This window comes from Lonchura striata, chromosome 4 (assembly GCF_046129695.1).
Source record: "Lonchura striata isolate bLonStr1 chromosome 4, bLonStr1.mat, whole genome shotgun sequence".
Taxonomy (NCBI): domain Eukaryota; kingdom Metazoa; phylum Chordata; class Aves; order Passeriformes; family Estrildidae; genus Lonchura; species Lonchura striata.
The window spans coordinates 15,849,909-15,871,312 of NC_134606.1; the positions used below are offsets into that span (position 1 = coordinate 15,849,909).

At 40.8% G+C, this 21,404-nt stretch overlaps 1 protein-coding gene across 2 annotated transcripts; it reads right to left on the reverse strand.

Moving 5' to 3' along the window:
- Positions 1-11,871: 11,871 nt before the first annotated feature.
- QDPR (quinoid dihydropteridine reductase) lies at positions 11,872-21,288 on the reverse strand. 2 transcript variants are annotated; one of them, XM_021554376.3, is made up of 7 exons: positions 21,148-21,288; positions 20,942-21,034; positions 19,216-19,312; positions 18,299-18,439; positions 16,024-16,132; positions 14,578-14,661; positions 11,872-12,728 (listed from the first exon to the last, which is right to left on the reverse strand). In XM_021554376.3, the coding sequence occupies exons 1-7, from the start codon at positions 21,229-21,231 to the stop codon at positions 12,620-12,622; spliced, it is 717 nt and encodes a 238-aa protein (XP_021410051.2). In that variant the 5' UTR covers positions 21,232-21,288; the 3' UTR covers positions 11,872-12,619. The 2 variants fall into 2 exon arrangements, with proteins under 2 accessions (XP_021410051.2, XP_021410053.1); XM_021554378.2 differs by lacking the exon at positions 11,872-12,728 and adding an exon at positions 12,737-13,540.
- Between the last annotated feature and the right edge of the window lie 116 nt (positions 21,289-21,404).

Here is a 21,404-nt window from a genome sequence, read left to right on the forward strand (position 1 = left end):
AATTCATGACTTGGGTGGTTTTAATTGATAAATAATTGCCTATAGAGTGACATATGATAATTAGCATATTAAATCCATAGTTTCCTTATGCTTTGTGATAGTTTCTGGCCATGGCTGGGAGATTGGAACTAGATGGTCTTTAAGGTTTCTGCCAACTCAAACCATTATGCTGAAAGCTCATTTATTCACCAGTAACAAGCACCCCTAAAGAAATCCAGTCATGGCTCTAGAAGGTAAGGGGAGGCCAAGACAGCCAGTCAGTATTGAAACATCAGTTCCAGTGTATTCCAGTGAGCAAGAAATCAAGTAAAATGGGCAGCAGATCTGCATGGATGAACAGAGAGCTTCTAGCAAATCTCACACAGAAGAAAGAAATTTCTGGGATGTGGGAAAAGGGACAGAACACATGGGAGAACTACAGGAACCTTGTGTGCAGGGATCCAATGAGGAAGGCCAAGACCCACTTGGGATTGAGATTGGCAAGGGATGTCAAGAAGGGATTCTACCAGTCCACCAGCAGCAAAAGGAAGACTAAGGGAAAATATGGGGCTGCTGTGGAATCAGATGGGTGTGTCCTGGTTATGGAAGACACAGAGAAGGTGGAATTACTGAATGCCTTCTTTGCTTCAGTCTGTACTGCTGAGGATGGCCCTCAGGAGTCCCTGTCCTGGCAAGAGAGGAACGCTGGAGAAAGGAAGACTTCCCTTTAGTCATAGACAGTTGGATTAGAGATCAGCTAGACAGATTTAACACCCATAAATCCATGGGCCCTGATGGGATGCACCCATGGGTGCTGACAGACCTGGCAAATGTTGTTAAGACACTCTCCATCATCTTTGAAAAATCATGGAGAATGGGAGAGGTGCCTGATGACTGGAGGAATGCCAGTGTTACTCCCATCTTCAAAAAGGAAAAGGAGGACCTGGAAAACTACCATCCAGGTCCATCCCAAAGAATACAGGCTTAGAGGGCAATATAAGGCTCACAGAATAGGCTGTTGTTCACATTTACCTTTGTCTGACAAGGCTGTGCATGGCAGGAGCAAGAAAACAGGGTATTAATAATAGGAGGGATGGTTAAAAAAACCACCAACAAAGTAACAGAGCAGTGCCTGGCTTTAAGGACTAGAGGCAGTGAATTTAGATACACTTCAGCTGTAATAGAAGTGGAACAGTTCTCTTCATGACTGTAAACCATCATTCAAAACATTGGTAACATCAGAAATATTTCATGGAGAAATGCAAGTAAATAAAAGATTTTTCTAATTACTGAAGTTCTTTTCTTTTTTAATCCTATCTCCTGACCTTATAAAAACCAGTGTCCTTGTTGAGGAAAAGACAGGCTACCCAGCTACAGTACTGCTGCTTACTAGGGCAGAGCAGACAGACACACTGTTAGAATCAGATACTGCATGACCAGCAGTGACATACTGCAGCAACACTTCTTAGAGCAGTCTACAAGTCTCAGTGGTCTGCAAGTTCTCCCACAGCTATCTTCAACATACCAGCTGTCTGTGCTCCCACCCCTGAAGTGTCTGCCCACACACCAATGGCTACTCCCCCCCATTCTTGGACACAGAGCAGGTTTCCTTTAAAAACAGAAAAACAGTACTGACTGTACATCAGACATGATGCTTCATCACATCAGAATTTCTGTTTCCCTCTCCTCAGCAGAGAGAGCCAGAAACACATTTCCAAGCTGATGGTTCCCACTCCCTGTGCAACTTTGCCCAGCACACCACAAGGCAAGAATGAAACCACAGGAAGGAAGGCACTAAAGGGACAGCATTGAAGAGACACATGAAATCCACTGAGCATAGGGTTTGTAGTGGCTGGGCAGAAGAAGAACCTCAAGTAGTTTAAAGACTGAAGAGACACTAATTACAAAATAATTGTAGTTTCTCAAGGGCCAGAGCTGGTTCATAGCTGTGACTCCTGCCTTAGCTCAGAGTTAATCTCTCTGTTTGAGTTGACAGTCTATAGGCAATTAAGATATTGTGCTCCCCTGTATGTCACACTTATTTTTAACCTGTGATTTTCATATCTGCACTTATTTTTTCCTTCAGACAAAGTGAAAAAAAAAAAGTGAGCCCTTCCTATATAAACAGTTTGCAATTAAATTGGTAGTGTGAGTGGGAATTCCCCACTTTCAAGTTAAAATCTGAAAAAAAACTTCAGTGATGCCAATTTATTTTGCTTTTTTTTCTTCCTCTGTAATGTGTGTCTAACATGCTACATTTTTGTTCTTACTGCAGCCAGCTACAAATCATGTGGCTGACAGTTAAATGGCCACTCTGAAGATGTTGTCTGATTTTGCTGAAGCTTTGGTATGCCCCAGGATGTAGGTCACTGTTAGTGCACAGCCTTTCTCATATTCTTTGCTCCCATGATGCATTTATATGATGGTACTTTAATGTGACATTCTTTCAAAATAGAAGTCAAGAGATCTAAAATATGTTTCCTACATAAATTATTTTTAATCTGTAATTTCCATGACATGACATCTGCCATCAAATGAATATATCTTGTTGTTTTATTCTCAAGAGAAAGGCAGATTGTTGCTATCTCTACTGCCAGCACTCATCTCATCATCTTTAAATAGCCTTATTCCTGCTTTCCAGAGGTGCAAAAGAGACTCGTAATGAGCAGTGTTGAGGGGGGTTCTACAAAGAAAATACTGAAATGAAGAAAGCTCCTAGGATTAGCAAGGCTTGCCCCTCATGTCACACATGGTCACATCACAAAATACTTACAAATGTAACAAGCTCCACCTAGTACACAGGACAGTATTTTACATCTCTCTAATCCCACTGAAAAAGTTGATCCAAAACCTCATAGATCTAATGATTGGAACCTTATTCTAATTTCTAGGTTGACTCTGTCTGTTTAGCAGTGAGATAAAAATGCAAAAAGAGTAAGAACTAGCATATTACACCACAGCCAAAGTCCGTCTGTCTTGGCATACTGTTTCCAGCCATGAGAAATATAGGCCATTTTGGCAAAGAATTTTAGAATCAAGCACTAGAAGAGCAAGAAAGAGATGAAATTGTGTCAGAAACAAGCATGCTAATTGAGACACTAATCTTCAACTGCAACCAGAATAAAAATTATCTGAATATGCATATTTTCTTTGGTCCTGTTCCTTTCTGAACACTCTGAGCCTCTGAGAGGCATTTCAGATAAGATTACAGGTGATTTGTGAGCAATTTTTTTTAAAACTGATTTAAGTATAGTAAATAACTCAGGCTGAACCTTGACCTATGATGCCTGCACTTTTGCCATATCTGGGTTAATCTAAAACTAGTCTATATTCCAGTTGGAAACATCTGGCTCAATTGGTGACAGGGGATGTCACTAAAGCATCAGGGTCTGTAGGGACTTCACGACTTTGTACAGGTAGGAATATATGTTTTTGAAGATGTTTGACTTTGGCATGCCTAAAATTAGTGCCACTAGCTAAAAAGAATCACAGATGGGACTTTAACACTGCTAGAATCTGATCTGAAACGTGCAAGATCAACTTTTTCTACCTTACACCTGCTCACTTGACAAAAAAGATCTGATGAGCCAAAATACAAGTGAAATGTTTGATTTACCAACCCTCGTTTTTCAGCAAATCAAAGACAAGCTGACTTTTGAATACTGGCTCCAAACAGTGCCATAGATGGGGCTCTTGACAGGGTAAGGTCAATTGTGAGTAGCAACGTACTGGACATTTTGTAGTTTCATTTTCACTGCACTTGCCATGAAACATTTTATAACTTCAGGTTATTAAGTTAGAAGCAGTGGGGAACATTCAGTCCTTAGGGCACGGAGAACTCCAAATGCCAGTTTCATGACCAATGCATTGATAGCTACCTTCAGTCTTACCCCATGTGACATTTCATACTGATTATGACAAGTTATCTGAATGTCTTTCGTAAAAATGGAAAGAACTGAAAGAAGACTGAACTTCATCTCTTACACTCCTTAAAATGTCCCAAACTTGGGCATTATCTTCTCTGTAAATTATTGTAAGGGACACTTAGTAATTGTAAGTTCTTGGAGTAAGAAGATGCTGACAGTGAGAAGAACCAAGTTTTTAATTTCTGCAATAGTGTTCCAAGTGTTCCATCTCCTGGTACAAGCAGGATGTAGAATGCAAATCTCTTTATTTCCCTAGGTTCAGTGAAATCACATTATATGTTTTAATCCGAATCACAACTTATGCCACCAATAAACACTTGATAGTCTCTTAATATTAATTTTGTATGGCTGGAGAAGGCTCCCATCAAAACAGCAGGCTGTTCTGAAAAACAAACAGTGTAATTCATCACACACTGGGGGAGGTCTGCATTACCACAAGGAGAATCATAAAATGGCCAGGATTAGAAGGGACTTTTAATACCACAAAGTTCTAACCCTCCTGCCATGGATGGGGACATCCTCCACTAGACCAAGTAAATCAGAGCTTTATCCAGTCTGGCCTTGAACATTCCAAGGATGGGGCACCCACAGCTTCTCTGTTTCAGTACTTCAGCACCTTCATCCTAAAGAATTTCCTCTTAATACCAAACCTACTCTTAAAACTTGAAACCATTCCCCCTTGCCCTGTCCTCACATGCTCTTCTAAATAGCTTCTCTGCACCTTTCTTGTAGAATCCCTTTAGGTGCCCGAAGGGCACAATTAGGTAACTCCAAAGCCTTCTCTTTCCCCTCTGGATGTGACCATACAACCACTTTCTTATCCACCTAACATTCACAGAGGGTTTTTTCCTGAACTTAGCAATACAAGATAACCTTGTTTGTTCAGGAAATACAAATCAGGAGTTACAATTTCATGTTTTCTGATGGAACAGGTGCATTTTTTCTATCACCTGGCTAATAATTTCAACTGCATTGGACATGGACCATAGAATGAATCAAGCAACAGAAGAAAATAATTTGCTAAAATTCATGCTTGTTTTAGCTAATTGTTAACTCAAAATCACATCTCTCAAGTTTTCCCCCTCTTGGACGTATATCCACGATTTCCGTCTTTACCTAGAACATTGGTGTCGTCACAGGCCCCCAGCCAGGTAATGATTAGCACTGACTCCATGATTCACAGAAGGCTGATCAATCACTTTATTATCCTATACTTACTAAGAAACTCATTGCTTTTAGAGACAGTTACAATACAGGTGGACCTAATTGGTCCTCCAGTCCGAACACCATCACCATTGGCTAATGAAGAAACCACCCTTTGGTAAACAAATCTCCATAACACATTCCACATGTTCACAACAACAGATGCAGCAAGTGAAGATAAGAATTGTTCATCATTCTTTTCTCTGATCTTCTCACAGACTTTCCCAGGATGATGCCTGGGAAATTTTTGTGTTGCTCTGTGTGGCCAGAGAGCTGCTGCCACACATTGGTCCTTCAGTGTGATGTGGGTATCCTCACACAAAACCCTGCAAACTAGTGCTAGTATAATCTTAGATTTGCTTTGTTATTCAATATGAAAACAGAGGCCTTGTACAGTTCCACTTCTTGGCATATACTGGTGTTCTGGGCTTGTATTCTTACCTTCAGTTTGAAGAGTAACCCCTTCTTTCTCTTGTCCATGTTTGTTCTTATTTCACTCATCCATTTTATCCCAGTCTTCAATATCCACAGCATCCTCCAGTGCTGTTCCCACTTGTTCTCCATGAGAACAGACTGTGTTCTAAAGCTCTAGCATAACTTCACCCACATCAGAGACCCTCTCTTGTTAACACTTCCACTTTGCTCAGCAGTCCAAAGAAACCTATAATCACAGTGGCTGGAATCATGCCTCACATAAAATGTTTTTGATTGAGATCTCAAAAAACTCGAACAGAACAAAGAATAATAAGTTTAACAATGAGTAAGTGGAACAAAACTACTTAAGATCAATCCTTCTTTTTTCCTACTGAACTTCAAAATTACCCTGTAAATGCCACCCTCAGGGAAAAGTATTATAGGAAAAAACCCTAACATTAGGAAATTTCTTAATTATGACATGTTCAGCTGCAGTCAGAATCTCTGCATGAAATCCACATAATGCAATCCTACACAAAGGAGTTGCTCTGTCTTCATCTGTTCCCTGTTGACTATGGTTAAGGTGAAATTAATGCATTAAATAATTGAATGTAACTCAAATTTGCTACAGCTTTTAGAAGTCTTAATACTCAAGGTATTTACCTAAGTAATTTTGTTGTAGCAGATGTATATAACAGCACATGCATCTAATATATTTTCCTGAACAGAAAGTATTGACTTTAACCAATTAACTATTGTGAAATGGAAGTTAGACAAACCAGAGGTGTATCCCCTTATCTGAAATCCAGTGGTTTTGGCAAATTACTAAGTAAAAGCCCAAGAGTTAAGGAGAAAATGTTAATTTGAAAACATAGCCCCTACTGGAAATGAGTGGACACTTCAAGAGTGACAATTTCTGTTCTGTTCCAATTTTAAATAGTATTTCAAAAGGTATTAGATCCTCATGAAAGAATTAACTATTACCTTGTCTGAAAATTCAACTCTTGCTCTCGACTGTTTTCCACCTCTGTTACTTTGAGTCCACCTATTTGTTTAGCCCTGGTGACCAGGGGCTGCAGAAGCCACATGCCTGGGCATGCTGCAGTGCTGCCCAGCTACTTGCTGTACCCAGTGCCCAGCAAGCAGCCCACAGCTGGGAAATTGTCCTTGCCCCTTCAAAGAGTATTTCACACCATCTTCTGTCTATACAGGCAAACACCACTTGGCCTTTCCTAATAACCACCAAGAAAAAATTCTTAAGTGCATGCATGACTGCGTGCCAGCTAAACATTCCTACACCATTAATGACTTGTCCTCCCCGCTCCATTTATGCTGTACATGATGTCCATGTCTTTATCTACAGCACTCAAGACATGTATATGCTAAGCATGACTTATGCCCTTCTCAAGCAGCAGGATGAAGACAAACCCCCCTGCAGCAGGACATGGAGCAGGGCTGTGATCGCATGGGATGAGTCTTCAGCCCACCCCCGGCGAGGCGCTGCGAGCAGGGGCACCAGGGGACAGAGCAGCAGGAAAACCAGCAGGCAAAGTGGGGGAGAAAACCATTAGAAGCACAGAACCTCAACCTCCTACACTGCCTGACACCTCTCAGAGCAAATTTGGTCTGAGAGACTACTCCACAGGGGAAAACCAAGGGAAGCTGAGACTGGGGAAGGGGGAGGATACATGTTTTTACACATTTGTGTGCCCTCATATTGCTAATAGCATGGTTTCCTACATGCTAACTATACAGATGGTGTAAAGGCTTGCAGAGTAACACTCTGGTAGAAGAGAGGCCTGAATTTGCAAACAGGAAGTTTTTGGGGGGCTGTAAGGAAAATCTGTTATTCACAAAATTTAGTCATGTTAAAGTTATTTATCAGATAATGTGAATAAAGTAGGTCATTAACACCTGCTGAATTATGGACTGATTTTTTTTTATTAGTGCAACCATGTAGCATGAGGCACTTAGGGCATACATAGCCATGCCCTGCTGCCCAGGATATGATTCACAGATTTTGAAAACTAGAAGCTGACAGTTTAGGATTCTGGTCATTGTTCTAATGGAGAGTGGAAAAAAATCTGGACATCTGAACATATGGATGTCAAGGATCTCAACAACTAGAAAAAAATATCTTCCTGGGACCCCAAGAAACCCTTTTCATTCAGGTGGTATTTGTGTATGGTCTTAAATAAAAATGCCAAACATCACACTAACTCATATGGACAGAATTTACTATGAGGCCCATTTCTTTTATTATCTCAGCCTTGTCTCACTGAAATGTAAGGAATGATTGACAGAAAGAGTAATTGGTTTGTTCAAAATTAAAATCAACAAGGTATTTTTAAATTCCAGCTGTGATGGTCATGAAAAATTAATGCCTGTTGTACTGAAAAGAAAATATCACTACATATTACCACATACACAGGTAAGCAATGTCCAAACTACCAGGCAGTCTTTGACACAGCACTTCTTTTGCAAATCACAAATGTGACTGCTGGTAACAAAGGGATATGACTGTTGCTTGTGGTCACAATTTTATATTAAGTTCAATGAATTTTGAGCTTCTTTGTTTCATTCATATGTTCTAATGCATCAATAGATCTCAACACACTATAAAATGATCTCATATATATTTGGGATATGAGGCACAAGTGGAGAGATGTATTCAAATTCTTCCACCAGACCAGTAGCCAAAGCAGGAGCAGAAACCAGGGACTTCAATCTTAAGATTTTACTAAGCCTTCCATTTGTAAGAACATCCTAGTATGTACTTAGAAAGTGCTTAAGAGGAAGTTTATACAAAGAAAATATTAAGAATAGTGGTGTAGTTCATATCTACAGAAGGCACTGGATAATGAATATTAAACTATTGAAATCACAATTCTGTGTCTTGCTACTTTTTGTTCCCTCCTAAATGGCTTTAAAAAAAATATTATACATTCCTTCATTTCATAGGCAAAGGAGTTAAAACCTTAATACTCAAAACCCCATAGTAATTAATTTTTATGTCTCCAAATTCCACCTCTTTGTTAACATCAGTCCAGTCTGAACAGTTCCTTTTTTGCTTGGGTTAGGAAATTCTCATACTCTTATCTGCAGCACAGCAGTTAAATAACTTGTTTCTATTCATACTGCGTCCCAGCCCTTAAAGCTGTGTTGCAGAATATTGATTGTCATTCCACTGGCTGCTAACATGCCAACAGCAATGGTACATCCTGATGTGGGACTCCCTTCACAGCCTTGGCTCTTTTTTTGTTGCTGTTGTTGGGGTTTCTTTGTGTGTGTCTGTGTATCAGTGGTGGTGGGGTTTGCTGGGGTTTGTTGCTGATTTTTGGTTTGCTCTGCTTGAAGCCGATGGAGTGGTCCCTAAAACTGGTATATGGAGTAGGTTGAATGTGCTTGGTGCAGGAAAAGCCAGAAACGTCAGAGTGTGAGCACTAAAGCAAAAGAAGGGATGAGCCTCTTTTGGCTGTGGCATGGTTAAAATCCTCGCTGATAAAAAGATATTCTTTAGCAGTAGAGAAATCTCCCCAAAGCAGTGGAAGTCTCTGCCCTCTGCTGGCACTGCCGAGGATCAGCCCTGCTCAGCCGTGGGAGTCTGTGATCAGACCCGAGAGCCCCCACAGACCCTGTTGAGACCGCCCGTATTTATAGAGCAAACCCTTCAGAACAGGGTGTTTCAGGAAATGCAGTAATAACAGACATCTAAATCTCAAGTGACACTTGCTATTGAGTTCTGCAATGCCTTTCAGATGTCTGCCTACTTCTCACCTTGTTCAACATTGCAAGGGTTAGTCTGAAGCATCTCCACATGCTATTACAGTCCCCATCTGCTTTCTTCCAGTGAGCCAATACAAGGAAGAAAAAGGATAATAAATGTTACTTCTTCTTGTGGTAGTAATTTTCATTACGCTATTAAAAAAAAAACAATACCTACACTTGTTTAGCATGTTTCAACAAAAAATTTCAAAGTGCAATTTTGGGTTACAGTAGAACCAGACATGCTGAATGATTCAGCTATTATTGTATTTGAAAACTTTTCTCTTTTCCTTAGAAGCAGGGCATGATTCTAAATGTTTATTTTGTGGCAGTTTTTACTAGATATTTGATAGAAAACTGATTTTGTTATGAATATATAACTAAACAAATTATACCTGTTGGTAAAATATGTAAACCTCACTTCCCAGTGAACTCTGAATACATTATGGACTCAGTTCTGCAATGAAAAAAAGGTTCTGCAAAGCAAGGGGACTGGACCTGGTCACCTGGTCAGGGTCTGCAGAACAGCAGCCACAGTCCACACAGCAGCTCAGGTTCCCACCCACTTAACACTTGGAATGTCAAAAACAAGTGTTCAGAGGTCTTTGGATTTATAATACTACTGATGTACTACTGTACAAGCCTCTTTTGTTTGTGCTCTACTAAAGATCTACTTTCTCTAAATCAGTAGGAACAAACCCCATTCATAGAGAGCAGGCTTGTCCCAGCTGCCCTGGCCTTCTGAGAAAGCCATGTTTTGTCTCCGCACCTTTGTCTCAGATGCCATGTGCAAGAGCCATCCCTGTTTGGGGAGACTGGAACTGTGTGTATGGCTGGACCATGCAATTACATCATCTTCTCCAAGATGCATTGGCTCTGTTCTAGAAATATTTATTTTTAAACAATATTACATCTCCGAAACCCAGAATGCTGAGTGCAAAGGGGCTGCAGGGTAAGCAGGACTGATCTGTTTTATTTTTCACCAGACAGCACTTGACTTCCTTCTTAGTAAATAGTAGATGTATCTTTGAAGGAATGTTGCATAGAAAAATGCCCTACTAAACAGGCTCTGTGCATATGAATTTTTTAGTGCTACAATGTCTGTACAGTCCCAAGTAAAACACATGATAAATGTAGTTGCTTAATATATATAAGAAATTAATAAATATTGCATTCCCTAAATTAAAGAAGGATAAGCTTCTAACTTCTGCCATAGTACAGTGTTGGTAATCATGCCACACAAAAGTAAAATATGAGCAATTCAGAAGTTCCCATCAACACTGGAGTGGAACTTGATAATGTATTTATTTCTGTAATAAGCAGTAAGATATCCCTGCCTGATGGGGGGGTTCGACTAGACTATCTTCAGAGTTCCCTTGCAGACCAAACCATGCCATGATTCTGTGAAAATCTGCACAACAGGACTACAGTGTCCATTAGTAGTGTGTGGGCACTGCAGAGAGTTCATCCATATGGAACACAAGCACACAAAGACACATCTCTGCTCCTCAATACAGCACCACCAGAACTCTGGGCCAGCTGAAGGAAATAAAGTTTGGAGATACAGGATGAAACTGGTCACAAAAAGCCTCTTTAACATCAAACTCCTCAGGTTAAATCTCACCTTCAGCAGCAAGCTTGTCAGACACTTGGCTCATTGTCATACACTCACCTCTCTTGTCATTCTCCAGCTTCAATGATGTCATTTTTGTATCTTTCTGCTCATACCTGCAAACTGATGAAAGTTAATCCAGATGTCTTGCATTCACAATTATGCTTTAACACTATTCACTGCTTTAGCTAGCTTGGCAAAGGGAAGCCTTCAAATCCTGTTAGTTTGTAGTATGGTAGCTACCCCCTTTTCCAGAATAATTGAGTAGCACCCTACAGTTTCATTCCCAACCAGTCCCTTGCAGTTCTTCTCTGTACTCTGAGCCTGTAGAAACTGCAGGTGCAGCAGCAAATTGCAAGCTTTTCACTTAAAATCAAAAGCAAATTTACAAATTGACATCCTGGTTTGACGGGACAGAAGAATTCCCCTCTACCGGTGCATCCAGCAAAACAAAACAAAGAGAGAGTCATAGCAAAACAGACAATCATTTTATGCTGAAATTAACATGGGCACATATGAGCTTTTCCAGTGGGAAGAGAAGAAAGGTTTCCTGACTCATGGCAGTAAATCCTTCCCCAACATAGCCCTGAAGTTAATAAAAACAGAAAAGTGCAGAGGGAGAACATACACACAACTTTGCATATTTAATTGCTTTCAAGATATTCCCAAAAATCCAATAGAACTGATTCCATGTACATCTATGCTCAGAACAGGTAATGCTTGCACTCTTTATCTGAATTGTATTTCCATGTAACATGGCTGGATTTAAGGAAACATTTGCCCCAGCTGAAGGCCTGCCTCTATGCATGGCTAGCACATCTTCAGCACACATAAAAATGTATTTTATGCATCTCAATCAGAATTAAGTAAGTAAAAAAATTAAGTCCTTTACCATGACTGAACTGTGTGTTCAATTAAACCCATTAAAATGTTATCAAGATATTGGGATTACAAGTAACAGAGACAACCCAGTACATAAAACAATATACATTTATTTAGCACAAAAAGTTCCATTTTCAAGTGCATGTATAATTTTTCTACTACTATATGGCATTTTGCTTTTTGAAAAAGTCAAGAACCATCATGACTAAGAGAAAGACATACTATTCATTTGACAGAATGACTGTTCTATTCTATAACTGTAGGCCTGAGAGCAGCTTATGAACTGTAAGGCAAATTAGGAATACCTTCTCAATTGAGTAATCTCTATTCAGCTTCATTAACTCAAGTGCAACATTCACAAGAGAAGTGTTACATGATTAGGACACGATACATGACTGCAGTGCTCCCCATGGCTACAGCCAACATAATATGCAGGAGTGGGGTTATAATCCCAGACAGAAAAAGACAAAAGTCAAAGATTCATGGTATGTTGCCAGAAACACTTACTGACAGAAAAAAATTCCAACCATTATGTATGTAATCACAATGACGTGGTTAAGCATGATTTCCATTTCACAGAAAACAGGTAAGTTGCCATATAATGCTCAGGACATCTACAGACTTTAAAACCTGCAGCTTTCATTTAGAGACAAGTTGGCATTATTTGGTAAACAAATGTTGATAACTCACAGGTGACAGCACAGAAATATTACTTGAAATCTGGTTCCAATCATGACATAACTACAAACACTGGACACAGAAGACCATTCAAATTATACTGGTGGACAGGTTTTCCACAGCTTCTCCTTTGCTGAAGTTTCATCACTTTAAATTGACATCAAAGATGTGCTGCTGAAACTAGTTCAGTCTTCCCACCTGTAGTTATCACCTGGATTAGACTGCCAGAGTTTGGTCGATCCTTTCCTGTTATCCACTCATAAAAGGTTCTGTTTTAAAATAAATTGATAAAATAGGGTGAGGGAGAACAAAAAAATTACAACTACTACCAAACCTACAACTACTATCCTTCCTGTATATTGACAGGAAGAATAAAATACAAGCCTATTACTTTTCCTTCTTTTCCTACTGCTCTCTAGTGATTTCTATGTGATGTGATCACTGGATTCAGAACCTCAGAACTGTACAGAGGGCACAGAGAAATCCAAGGGGCATTTGAGCACACAGGATTTCCAAAATATCTCACAAGAAAAGGCCAGGAGCTTAAAATGTTAGTCACTAGGTTTTTCCCTACTTAAAAAAAATTAGAAAAGGGGAAGGAGGAGCTACTTTAGTTGCCTTTATAGCATATATATAAAAGAAATACAGTTTTATGGCTAGAATAGAGTTGCTGAACTCATTACTCTGCAACTGGCCATTATAACATTTTGATATTTAACTTTGAAAGTGGTCTCAGTGGGAGGAAAAAAGCCTTTAGACATCCAAAATAGTGCTAAGATGGACAACTTCTAGGTACCGGAACAGGAGACTCCTTATCAAAACACAACATAATCTCCTTCCTCAAAAAAGACTAGAGAACTCTATTTTTTTTTTTATTACAAGTCCTTCAGCCCTTCCAATAATGCACACATAGCAACTGTCATGTTGGAACATCCCACTATCCAACAAGAGTTTCCAGGGCACAAAACCCAAGTGCCATATGGGAAAGGATTTCCTGTGTCATTCCCAAGATGCAGATGTTGCCAAGAGATGCTGATGTTGTTCAGTGAGGCTTTTCCGTTTTCAGAGCACTGGGGTTAAACTTTAGGGAATCAGAAACAAAACAAACCAATCAACTGAATTCTCCTGTAAGAATAAATTATTTTAAAGTTCAACTTAAAAAATGAATTTGCAACACTCCAACATCTAGCTAAGCTGTCCCTGGAGCACAATAAATTAGGGCTCTTTTAGTGAATATTTTCAGGCGAGCTAAATTCAATTGATGGGGCCTGTTTTAAAGAGCCTCATCAGACAACTGCAGAAGCTTAAACTAAACAGAAGCAACTAAAGCCATTTCCATCTCTGGCATACACCTTAAAAAAATTTACAAAAAAAGGAAATCTGACGTCAGAACTAAACTACTCTCTCAATGAGCAATAGGAAAATTCAATTCCACTGTCAATTCTAAAAGACTTTTAAAAGGTGAGTTCACCTCAACAGAAACTCTGCTAATCCCCATCACACGGCTGAAGGCAATATTCATGCTGCACCTTCTCTAACCCTGAGGAATGAGAATAGTAAGGCAGATAATCTCAGCCTGCCATTACATAAGCTACAGTTGAAATTTCAGCATCAATCAGGACAAGTTTTTGTGGCTAGTGAAAAAAAAAAATATGTACTGAATTCTTCTGAACAAGAATAGAAATGTTGCCCGTTGAGAGAACTGAACTAACGTGCCATAAACTGGGCAGCAAAATGTGTTTAAAAGAAAAAGAATCCCACCCAAGTTGACATGCTTATTTGCAGTTTATCTGTAAGCCAGGTGTCTCCTGCACCTGCTGTCTGCAATTTAATTTTCCTACAGGCTTTAGGAAATTTTCCAGCCTCCAGCTGCTTAAGGCTGTCTTCCTTGCTGGAATAACTCATGTAGAGAAGCTGAAGTTGATGGAGTTAAGCTAATTTTCTCCAGTTAGGAAGCCTGTGCAATTAAACCCAGTGTGATTTAGAAAGATACCCAATAAGATGATAGAGGAAAAAAATCCACCCAAATCCAAGACAGCTATTTAAAAAGAACAGGCACTAAGATCCAGCAGCAAGATGGACAGCAAGCAACTGTTTAGTTATCCCACAGATACTCACTCTGCAATGAATTCTAAGGGTGTCCAGGAGCTGAAATCTGCATCAGGCATTGATTTCCTGTTTGCTGGGGTATCTAAGGTAACCCTGTGATTAAAAAAGATAAGCAAGCCTTTTAGTTATATATCTTGTTTCTGATGAGCACCATCTGCTTCAATTCACTTCTGTAATATATCCTTGACTTTTACACCAGGAGATATGGATTTCCCTTGCATCCTCCCTGTGTGTTAACAGTATATAGTAATTTGTCTCAATGTATATCCAAGGCTTCAATAGGAACACTCCAGCTTCTTGTCTAGCTGAGGAACTGCCCATTGGAGCCATCACTCAGCTTGCAGCTCCCCTCCCACCTCTCTCATGCAGATGGGGAACAGCAGCAATAAACCTGTTCACATGTACCAGCACACATGCATTACATCCATGGTTTCGAGAGACTAAGTGCATAAATATAGGAAGTTTTGACTTTAACAATACATATTTACACTACATACAATGACATGAGAGGGTTAACTTTCCAGAACTCCCTCGCTGCAATGCTGTTGACAATCCAAGGTGTATTTACCCTCTCAAAAATTCACTTAAGAATAGAGATTTGCATGAGAACTACACAAGAGCAGCATGCACAAAAATCTAGTGATCTGGGTGTCTGCCTGCCTATAAAGCTCTCTAGAAGGTGGTGTCAGTTACCCAAACACTTTTAATGCCACTCCTGTCTGACCTGAAGAAGTGTCTTAAGAGCGTGTGTGAGGAAACCAAAAGTAGAGAATTCAGGTAGCGTACCAAATCTCCGTACAGAATTCCAGAGACTTACATTTTGGGTCCTGAACTAGATATGGATCCAGCAAGAAAAATACTTTTAATTTTTACAACAGAATTGATAAAATTAAATATAATGAAGCCTTACTAGGCCATCCACTTTTTACTAGCCTTCCTGACAAAAAATGAAAGCAGGTGAATACAAGCTAAATTTTTTTGGTTTACAGGTCCTCAAAGTAACCTAATTTTACCAGTCAAGCATGCAGGACTTTATGAAGAAGCATCTTCAATCAAGTGAAAACCTGTCAAGTAATCCTTTGCCTTACTATGGTTACAGAGATAAGTCAAACTTTGCTGAACATTTCATCTCATTTTTACAGTTCTGCCTAAATTAAAACAAAGAAATCACATGTTAATGCATGGCTACAGTTAAACTCATTAAAAGTAAATCAAATTTTAATCCTTACGTCCACTACTGTTTTGCAAAGGCAAAGAAAAGAATGTAATAATTTTTAGGGTGACTTATGTAACTCTTTGTTCATCCAGTCAAGATGTATCCTTTCCCTGTGAGTAGGTCTGAGAGGTTGTTTGTGTGTTTTGAATAGGACACTGCAAACATTACCTGTGTGGCTCTAGGTTACAGCAGTTATTAAATCAAACAACACAGGCAGAGACAACTGAGCAACCACTTACGGCAAAATGGCAACTGCAGCAGAACCAGCTGGCAGCCCACTGCTGGCACCAGCCAGACTCTGACAAAGCTGATGCACTGCTCCTTTGGCCATGCCATAGGCAATCATCCCTAAAAATTAAACACAGGCAAATCAGAGCACTATCAGAACAGCCCTCAACATCAGCAGTAACATGACAGAAACTAAAGACTGATGAATATTAAGACCACTTACCACAGCCAGTAAAGAATTAGTCAACCTATCCAAGTGCACCCTGAAGTGTATGGCCTACAGGGCTAAGTTCATGAATTTAACAGAGTAAGGTGCTCAGACTTTAAAAAGGCACTGTTCTATTAATTTTCATCATATAACTAAGGTATTTGTGAGTTTGGACCCTAACAGATACAGTTCACTTCCCTCTCAAATCTGGAATTCACTTAGTCAGTATCCCAGATCTGACAGGCCCTGTGGAGAAAGTTACAGAAAACCCCAATTCTCATTATAGAAAATTAATAAATAATATTCAGGGAAAGCAAGCTTCTTCCTAAAAACTGTTGCTTTCTAGGCAAGCCAGCATTTAGCAGTGTAAGAGCAGCAGGAATCAGAGCATAAGGCACACTGCTCAGGAACAAGATCTGGACAATCAGGGTGCTAGAGGTCTCAGAGGCCTCAAGGCACACATCTGTCAAGAACTACAGACACAGATAAAGTACCTAAGAAAACAAGTCTACTACAACTGAATGTCTTCCTTCCTACCCATCTATACAGTTATTCAGCCCCTTTCCAATGTTCCTAAATAAGTATTTTGAATATAATAGAAATACTTCTACAATGTAATTAAATGTATTATATGACATCCATTTTTTTTAGGCGGAATCATGGACAGCACAGGCTATTTTATTGTTATGACAAAAATATTCACATGTGTATCAGAGTCCTCTCATCTTGCTTAAACCAAACATTCTAATTCTTCTTAGAAACCTTTTCATACCTGCTACATTTCTCAAACATCACACTTACAACTGATTCTGTCACTATTCATGTAATTTTCAGTGTTCTTCACTTTGCATTATGCAAGGCAAGATTTTCTCATAGGAAAAGAAAAATACCATTAACAGCAAACAAGAAAAAGATTATTTCTTCCAGAACAGCTGATCATAACAAGGCTAGTAAGGCATATTTGCAAAAGTTGAGTAACAACTCTTTCCCAATTCTTCTTGCTGTTAATAAGTTGCATGTGTTTGCCTAAAGCACTGCTTGACTTTTAGAAAAATCCAGACCAGCTGAAACCAACTAGTTCAAAACAGGAAGGCTCATCACTTTGATTCTTGTGTTGTGGTTCTTACCTCCCAAGACCACCCAAACAAAAACCATGAAAATTTGCCAGAATTTACTTTTTTCATTTGCGTCTAGTCAGTCAGCAGCTCACTGCAAATTATTCATCTGCTTAGTCTCAAAAATAAACCTTTTATCTTTGACTACAACAGATGCCACTATAAAAGCAAAAGATTAATTGTTAACTAGAAAATATATAGAATATTTTTGCAAAGCTTTCAGGAATTGTATATGGTTTAAAATCTTAGTATCTGTGCCTTAAAAATATTGTTGAAATGACACTAATAAAAGCTTGGGAAATTGGAGTATTTGTCTCAAACTTTCCTTTTGCTGCCAGCAAAAGTGGGCTTGTGTGCCAGCGCCTTTCTTTTTTTTTCAATTTTAAATTGCTCCCAGATTTCTTCCTCCAAGCAGACCAACATGGTTGAGGGGCAAAATTAAAAATGCAATAAAGTTCCTATTAAATAGCTCAGGACAAAGCCAACAGTCAACAAGCTTATCTATGTTTGAAGCAAAGACAGACTGGAATCAGAACATGAACAGGACAAGCATAGTTATCAGAATCAGCTGAGTCATCACCAACAGACAGATTGGTCAATGAAGGACTCTGTCTTTCAGAACACAAATAGGAACTTTGTCTAAGCATTGTAGTTCTATTGCTGTGTGCTTCTAGTCTTCATTACCTTCCAAACGTTTTTCTGTACCATATACTAGCCAAGTACATTTCACCTACACACATCAAATACTATTTAAATATTGATTCTATGTGCTTGCCCTACAGCTCCGAGAGATTCAATACTGCCACCTGTACCTTTCCTTACACCTTTCAGCAGTAGGGTCCCATTTGTGCTAGATGACAAGAAACTGGGGTGTGAAGCTATTGCTTCACGAACAAGAATGCTCAGATAAGCAACCATCTGTAACTGCTGGTATCCCTGCAGCTCTCATGGATAGTACTTTACCTGGGGTTCCTGATAAAGCAGCTTGAGCTCCTGTCAGAGTCAAGAGGCCACCTTCTTTCAGATGTTTTGTGGCAAGGTGGCTGGAAATAGTCGATGTCCAAACACTCTGCTTCCACATCAGATCACAGTTTTTGTATAAAGCTGATTAGGAAGAGAATTAGTGAAATTAGCCAAAGGAAAACTTAACTCTTATTTCCTCATTGTTACACAGAGAGCAAAGGCACTATGAAGACATCCTTTCTACCATTTTCTACCTCTACACTGTAAAACATTCATTTATGTCTTTTGTATCTCCTTTCTCTTTGAGCCTGTAACACCCAAACCAGAAGGGGGAAGAAAGGGACATATTTTACTAGATTTACTCCAGACTGAAAACAAAGCTATTTTTCTTCTTGTATCTCTAAAGTAGTGGGCAAAGTACAAATTTCATTATGAATATTACATGTTTAAAATGTACACCTTTTTTTAGTCTGAAGGGGTTTTTCTGTAGCATGATTAGGCAGCGCCTTCCAATATTGTATTGCATAGTAACAGCTCAGAAAGCTGCAGGAAGCAACTGAGGTTTTACACATAAAGCAATGATTTAGGAAACAACATCAATGTGTCTTTCATAATTTGGCTGACACAGGTAATCTCAGCAAAAATCAGTTCATAGATAACAATGCTGAGGTCCTTCAGAAAGCACATCAAAACTTTCTGGTAAAAATTAGTGCATCAACAAGCCTTACTGAAGAAATTAAGCACTGTACAAATTTAACAGAATGTAAAAATTCAGAGAAGCACTAAGAAGCACTGTGACTAAACTATTTTGTACTTCCAGGCTTCTGTCCTCTTCTGGACTCCAGAAAAAAGATTTTTAAGGACTTCTCTTAGATGTCATTCATGTTTTCACCAGCATGTCTGTACCAAAGGCTTACACTTGGCTTTGGCGCTGCCTCCAGCCCATCCTCCTGCTACACACAGGATCGCATCCACCTTTTCTTCACCAAGAAGTTTTCCAACTGCTGCTGTCACCTTCAACACATAGAAAAGAACATACTGAAAACACTCAACTGATAAGGTAAAGAGGTAAACACCACAAATGCCACACAGCTACTTTTTCCGACTTATATATTTGAGTAACACAGACACAGCAATTTAAACAGCTACAGAAAAATAATATTTATAATTAATGAACTCAAAACAACTGTGTTGAAAAATAGCTACAGATGAAAGTAAGACGAATGAAAGCCACAGAGTGTGTGATGTCACTGGAAATAAGTGATCATCAGGCTGAAACACCTGACCCTTACCTCTATTGTTAACAAAAATTATTCTTGACTTGCTTTTGACAGGTTCTCTTCCAAGTATGGTGTTGTTTAGGATGAGAAATAAAACTGCAGGTCTGACTAGGACTACTAGTGTCACTTTTGATGACAGTAAAAGAAAAACAACTAAAGATTAGCTTATTTATTGCTTCTGTATAGACCACAACCATCAGTTTGAGTCTGGCTACTCAATTTGAGCTAAAACCTCACAGCTGGTAATGAATTTGTTGGGTACAAATTTTCTCTGTCAAAGCAAATATCAAGTAATCCATCTCTCAACAAGTGAAGAAAAACCAATAGCTTTTGCAAAACTGTATTGAAAATTGTATTGTAAACATTCTGTATTACTCTTCCAAAGCTTTAGTAATTGTGTAGATATAAAAAAAAAACATACTTAGTTAGATATTCAGTATATCAGTAACAGATATTGGTTCAAAACTTAAAATGTAAAAAATGAAAGTTATCTGTGGAGAATAAAGCAAAATACTTTTTTAGGCTGACTTAGATTCTCCCACATTCATGTTTGTGGAAACCAGCGCATTTCCCTAGGGATCCCTTGGGGCTTAGGTTCATATGCTTTGAGCATACCATCTACTTACACAAAACACATTTTTAAGTTAGGGTATTTAAAATAAGTGTTGCATTTTAAGATGTCATTATCCATCTTCATTACAGCTCACCTGGTTCAGTCTGTGACTTTTAAAAGTCAAGACAAAAACAAAGCAAAACTGCCTTATGTGCTGAGCATCCAGTATCCCGGATCAAGCTCTTTCTGCATAGTTAAAAGGCATTACAACAAATTAAAAAGAAGGGACGAGCAGAAGCTGAAGGACCTTGAGGTTCGTGGTACGACCACCACCGACCACGCTGTTGCTTCCTGCGTGGAGCCGGAGCCATCCCTGCAGCCGCCTCGCTCACCGCGGGCGGCAGCGAAGAGACGCACAAACCCGCGGGGAAGCTCCGCGCATCGCTCGGCCGAAGGGACGCGCACACCCGGGGCAGGCTGCGCGCATCGCTCGGCCGAAGGGCCGCGCACACCCGGGGCAGGCTGCGCGCATCGCTCGGCCGAAGGGCCGCGCACACCCGGGGCAGGCTGCGCGCATCGCTCGGCCGAAGGGCCGCGCAAACCCGGATCAGGCTGCGCGCATCGCTCGGCCGAAGGGCCGCGCACACCCGGGGCAGGCTGCGCGCATCGCTTGGCCGAAGGGCCGCGCACACCCGGCGCAGGCTGCGCGCATCGCTCGGCCGAAGGGCCGCGCACACCCGGGGGAGCTTGGCTGGCGCCACTCCACCGCCTCACCCGGCACCGGCCGCCCCGCACCCGCGGCTGACCCACCTGCTCGGCCTGCTCGGGGAAGGAGTCGGTCGTTCTCACCACCACGTTGGCATTGGCGTCCGCGTTCTCCGCCAGGTCGATGCTGGCCACCCACTGCCGCGGCGAGAGGAACGCGCGTTAGCGGCCCGCGCCCCGCAGCGCCCGGCCCGGCCCCGCCGCTCCCCCGCGGGGCTCCCCGCCTCGCCGCCTCCCGGCCCGGCGCTTACCCAGTCCTTGGACTTGAAGTACCGCACGCACTGGGAGCCCAGCGCCCCTCTGCCGCCGTACACCAGCACCCTGCGCGCCGCCATGCCGCCGCTCCGGCGCTGCTCTCCCCGGCGCGGACGGGCCGCCCCGCGGGGCGGGCGAGCGGCGGCCGCGCCCGGCCGGGGGCGGTGCGGGGCGCGGTGCGGGACTGCGCTGCCCACACCGTGCTGCCTACACCGTGCGGAGCGGGGGGAGGCGAGGGGGGAGAAATCCCAGT